This window comes from Nanorana parkeri, unplaced genomic scaffold (genome assembly GCF_000935625.1).
Source record: "Nanorana parkeri isolate BGI_ZX_2015 unplaced genomic scaffold, ASM93562v1 scaffold1454, whole genome shotgun sequence".
NCBI classification, from domain to species: domain Eukaryota; kingdom Metazoa; phylum Chordata; class Amphibia; order Anura; family Dicroglossidae; genus Nanorana; species Nanorana parkeri.
The window spans coordinates 106,223-112,005 of NW_017307722.1; the positions used below are offsets into that span (position 1 = coordinate 106,223).

General features: G+C 44.2%; 1 protein-coding gene across 1 annotated transcript in view; it reads left to right on the forward strand.

Moving 5' to 3' along the window:
* The first annotated feature begins 3,666 nt into the window (after window positions 1–3,666).
* LOC108798351 (protein QNR-71-like) overlaps window positions 3,667–5,783 on the forward strand; it is an 8,539-nt gene continuing 6,422 nt past the window's right edge. Inside the window, exon 1 of the mRNA XM_018570092.1 lies at window positions 3,667–3,866. Within this exon, the coding sequence (XP_018425594.1) occupies window positions 3,794–3,866 (73 nt within the window). The 5' untranslated portion in view covers window positions 3,667–3,793. The remainder of the gene's footprint in view (window positions 3,867–5,783) is intronic.

Sequence of the window (5,783 nt, forward strand, 5' to 3'; positions counted from 1 at the left end):
CCCCCCCTATATATTGTTCCTATAGTCGCCACTGGTGAAGCTGTATCAGTACCAGGGGCGGGCGGTCAGGGGAGGCAGTGCCTCACCTAGTATTATGAAGAAAAAAGGTGTCAGCTTCAAGTCTGAAGCTGACAGCTTTTTCTCCATTCAGATCAGCTTGTCCTCCCCGCTGTGTAAACTGTCATGGACGGAATTCTGTCTGTTAAACTTGGTGAGGCAAGAGCTGTCACAGCCTCTACTCTGAGTTAGATGTGTGAGCTCTGTGGATGGCTTGGCCAATTGTAAAGCGCCATTGGTCGAAGCTATCCAATCGAAGAAAAAAAACAGTGAGGACATCGATCTCAATGCCTCACCAGTAATTTACTGATTGTCCCGCAACTCTCCTCCCCTGACTTGGCCCTGTCCATGCTCTCTCCTTCCTTCTGGGTGCCGGCTGGTGGATCGGCTTTGTGTCCCCTCCGATCACTGCTGCCTCTGCTGATACAGGTGGGGGAGGGAAGCAGGGAGGGGAGAGCTACAAACACTGGGAGAAGATCCGCAGCGGTGGGTTGGAGCTCTCCCCAGCGCTGGGCACCAGCTTGAAGGGATCTGTTCATATGTACCCCTTGGTATGTACCCCTTCCTATGTACACTTTCATATGTACCCCTTCATATGTAAACCTTCATATGTGCCCCTTAAGGTCCATTTCACACGACAGTCCGATCAGATCCAGCTGTCAGTTTTTCAGGCAGATCTGATTGCAAGTCCAATGTAAGTTTATGGGCAGCTGGATATAGAGTAATGTATATCCATTTACATCAGATTACCTACAAGTTTGAATCCACAGGTCTGAATAAAAAAAAGACGGAAAAGAGTTCCCTTTTGGCACACCTGAACATGACAGATCGGAGGTAATTGGATGTAAACAGACACATGTCCACTTACATCCCACTGCCCACAGACCTAAAGGTGCCCATACACTGCACGATTATCGTACGATAATCGTATGCGATCGGTTTTTCGTACGATAATCGAGTAGTGTGAACGGAGACGTGCGACCGTTTCTACTGTACGGTCGCACGTCTTCTGTCGAACCAGCATGTTCGAAAACCAGCCGGGAATCGTACGATTCTCGGCTGGTTAGAACGGTGCTCGGAAGACAAATGCCGAGCGGGCCGGTGTGCGCACGCGCACACTGCCCGTTTAGCATTGCGGTCATCGGAAGCCCGCCCCTCAGGGGGGCGGGCTTGCGATGATCGAGAGTGCGATCTGCCTGTCCAAGATAGGCAGATCGTACGTTTTTTTAATCCCTGTACAACCATCGCAAGACTAAAGTCTTGCGATGGTTGTAGAGTGTATGGCCACCTTAACATATGTCCGTTTAGTTAAGTTTTTCCTTTATCACAAAATGGAGGCAGAAGCTGAACAGACACGGATTTCAAAAAAGTAACATCTGTTCCGTACTGTTTCGATCAGCAGGTTCGTGCTGATCAGAACGGATTATGCCCAAGTGAAAGGGGTCTTGGCCTCATGCACATGGCCCAAAAAAAATACAATGCAAAGCATTTTTTGTTTATGGATCTGTACAAAGATATATTGCTTTCAATGGAGCCACGCACACAGGTGTATAAACATGCTCGGCGTTCAAATCCGTGACACAAAATCAAAACATTTTACAAGGACATACCTTTTACATGAATACGCGTGTAAACGCATGCAAACACATATATAGTTCTGTTATGAGGGCTGAATAATTCCACAATAAAATCCCTAAAAAACTGTCCGCACACATTACAATGTGATTGTACAATCTCTTCCACAATAACCAAATGAATATAGTGCCTAGGGCTTGTCTGATTTTAGCTTGTCCTTTGCACTACATACTTTCTGCTAAAGCTCTAGGAGATTTTACAGAGATTGCACAATCAATTTTTTATGTGTGCGGACTGCTTAAAGTGCAACTTTAGTATTGAATATAAAAATTGCTGGCAGGGACCATTTATATCTCTTCTGCAATAAATGCTGCTCACCTGCCTGTTAGAAAAAGTTATTGGCATGCCTCACGGCCACTTCACGCCAATTACCGTGCGTTCCAGAGCGTTAGCTGTACTAAACTCCACCCTTCGTTCTGGGACAGGAGGGGTCGTGGCGGTGTATTGAAGTCATTGGCACCGCAGCCACGCCCCCCGCCCGCAGTTTGATCAGATGCGTGGCAAAACATTGCCTGCGTTCCGGTCCAGTACAATCGCAGAAAATGCTGCAAGTCCTATGTCACCTCAGGCTGGCCAATCAAGATGGCCAAAATGCTGAACCCAGAAGAAGACCGGGCAAAGATATCAGCGCTGAACAGGGAGCTCATGGTTGCAACATTGAGGGAAGCTAAGTCTCGTGGACAACTGTTCCACTTTAAATCTGGCTGTACACCTGTGTGTTGCGGTACCATGCGGTAAAATACATGTCAGCTCTAACTATGAGGATGAGCGAAAATCACTCACCTCATGGTCCTTCTTTAGGGCCGGCTCACACCACAAAGTCTGCATTCCAGTGTGTTCGGCCTCTGGAATGCACTGGAACGCAAGCCGGCCGGCTCCCTGCTTTCAGGGGCGGGAGGGGGTGTGGCGGTGCATTGAAGTCAATGGCACCACAGCTACGCCCCCGGCCTGCAGAGCGATTGACCACACCCGGAGCGCAGGCACATGTGTTCCGGTCCAGTGCCATCTGCAAAAAATAGTATACTGCCATCTGCAGTATTTTTGCAGATCACACTGGACCGGAATGCAGGAACCAATGATATTTGACTGGTGCATTTCAGAGGACGGGTTAATGTGTGGTGACAGCTCCGGTGATGTGCGTTGTATCACACACTGCCGGAGCTGTCACTATTTATACTCTTTTTTCAACTTTATGTGGAGTATACAATGTGTACACTCCATTCAGGTCCCCACATGGCAGCGTGGTGCAGTGTGCTGCCATGAGGCGGACTGCTGTGGCATGCATGCAGCACGTAGAATGCAGCATGTTTGCATTGTATCGCAGCACAGTGACCACTGCATTGTGAATGGAACACATAGAAAACAATTGTTTTCTACGTGTCCTTGTGGTGACCGGCAAAAATTCAGCTTGCATGTTCTCTCCCCAGGCAATGGTAGGAATCATACCTCTTTGTAAAAATCATACCAAACTTTGTAAAAATCTGAGATTCATGGTAAGTGACTTATAAGCACATGAGCGGTTACTGGACAACTGGATGAATTTTGTATATCGGGCAGGCTGGAAAACTCTTAAAAACGAACAAAAATCTATGCATTAGTGGCATTTTTATACAACAAAAATCACAAGATGAACACTGCACATGCGCAAACGAAAATCTGTTCTGACGATCAACTAAATTGGACCAATTAGTATTGCTGACAAACGATAATCGAAATCTGTATTGGTCTGCGCGATGTCGGAACAAAAGAAAGTGTATAATGGTTGTTAAAGGTGCCAACACACCTTACAATTATCTGCAGATTTTCTATGGTCAGATGGAAAAGGTGCAACAGATTCCTCCATCTACATTAAACTGTGTGGATGGAGGAATCTCCACCTGGGCCAATCTGTTGCACTTTTTCCATCTGACCACAGAAAATCTGCAGATAAATTGTAAGGTATATGGCCACATTAATTCTATCACATGATGAGCCTGAAGCTTTTCCTAAACAGGAGGAGGGAACATGGGGATCGTGAGTGCTATTACTCGCAGCTGGGGCTAGTAGAGGCCAGTTTAAATAGTGCTGTGCTGGGAGGAAAGGAAGTATTTCTCTTTTCAGAATGCAGTCTGCAGTGGTGCGAGGGTGCTTGGTGCTCAGTATCTGGCTGATCTCTGCTGTCCAGGCAGAAAAACGTGAGTGTATTTCTCTTATGATTAATGAGCTTATTTTTAAACTGTGCGTCTCCTTTGACATGTATGTTCTTACATACATGCACCAATGCCTTTATAACTAGTCCTGTTTGAAAAAGAAGAGGTATGCAATTCTGTAGTACATGTTATGGCTCTACATGTCCTAAAATGTAATATGATGGGTTGCACAAATACTGTTACTACAATGTCACCACTTTGCTGCTAATAACCTGTATGGGTTGCGCCTACTACAATGAGGTGCTGCAATGAGGCTTTTGGTACTGGTTGTCCTCATAGCTGTTGTACATCCTTTTTTGTTCTGAAGTATAGATCTCTATGTAGTGTAAGAGCTTGCCTGATTGGCTTCAGCTCATTGCTGCCACTTTTCACTCATTTGGAGTAACTTTTTGAAACCAAAATCCTCTGTCCTGCTTTCTTCTCCTTTTTTGTGGTCCCTCTTAGTCTGAAGTATAGACCTCCTTTTTAAATTTGAAGTATGAAGTTTTAAAAAACTTTCTCTAAAGCTGGTTTAGGTTTAAAGAATGATAGATGGATCTCCACATTCAAGTTTGGTCTTACTGGGAGCTTGTTGGGCTGTATTTGGCTCCATACTTTGTGTTAAAAGGTGTCCGTTTCAGAACGTTGGACATCTGCACAAGTTGAAGGCTTGTTTTTGATTGAAAAAGACTGTATAACCATTGTGTGTACAGTATGACCATCTTAATGGTGTTTGGCATCTATTCTACATCTGGTACTCGTTAACAATGCAGTTTTGGGCCTATGTGCCTCCTTTAACTGCTTGAAGACCAGGTGTTTACACCCCCTTCCCATCCAGGCCATTTTTCAGTTTTCAGCGCTGCGGTACTTTGACATTCTGTCATGCAACGCTGTACTGAAATGAATTTTCTACCATTTTTTTGGGGACAGACAGAGCTTTCTTTTGGTGGTATTTAATCGCCACTGCGGTTTTATTTTTTACTAGAATTAGGAAAAATTACTGAAAATTTTGAAGTTAGGAAAACTTTATTACCCAGTTTTTTTGTAAAATATAAAAGACGGGGTCACGTCGGGTAAATAGACACCAAAAATGTCACGCTTTAAAATTGCGCGAAATCGCAGAAAACTACCATACCCAAAATTGGCCGTAGGCGACGCTTTAAAAGCTTTTACCGCTCATCAGTTTAGTGTTATCAGTGATTTATGGCCCTAGAATGATTGCTCTCACTACGACGTTTGCGGCGATATGTAACATGTGCGGCGTAATGTGCGCAATAGTCGTTATCGCAGGTATGTGCCCTGATGTATGGGTGGGGACTTAAAAAAAAAAAATGTTTAACTTAATTTTTTTTTGGGGGGGGGGCTTTCATTTTTTTTTTTCACTAAACTTTATTGCTATCACATACGTGGGCTAATAAAACCCCCCTATGTGATAGCAAAATATGTGACAGGTCCTCTTTATGGAGACATCAGGGGTCTCCAAGACCCCTGTCACTCAGGACCCCCCCAAAAGAAGCTGATAAGCACAGATCTGCTCCATCAGCTTCTTTCCAGCTTCTGAAGCTGGAGAGAAGTTTTTTTTACAATGGCCTGCCTGGAGGTAGTTAAATAACCAAACCTGTATGATGTTGCTCTATATGACTTCACTACTATTTGAATAGGTATTCTTGAAGGCTCATTGTGGTACTTCTGTGGTCGCAGCACTCTGGAAGTGTATGAGGAACTTCTTTTTTTATGGAAAAGTGCTATAGGCAAGGCAGATTCCTTTTAGAACTTCAGGTAAAACCTTTTTGCACTTGGCATTTTGTGGCCAAACAGTTTAGTTTGTTTTGGCTTTTGTGGCTGCTTCTGGTTTTCAATTCCTGGGAATTAAAATTGTTCTGATTTTTTTTTTTTTAAGTTTTTTTTTTTTTTTTTTTTTGT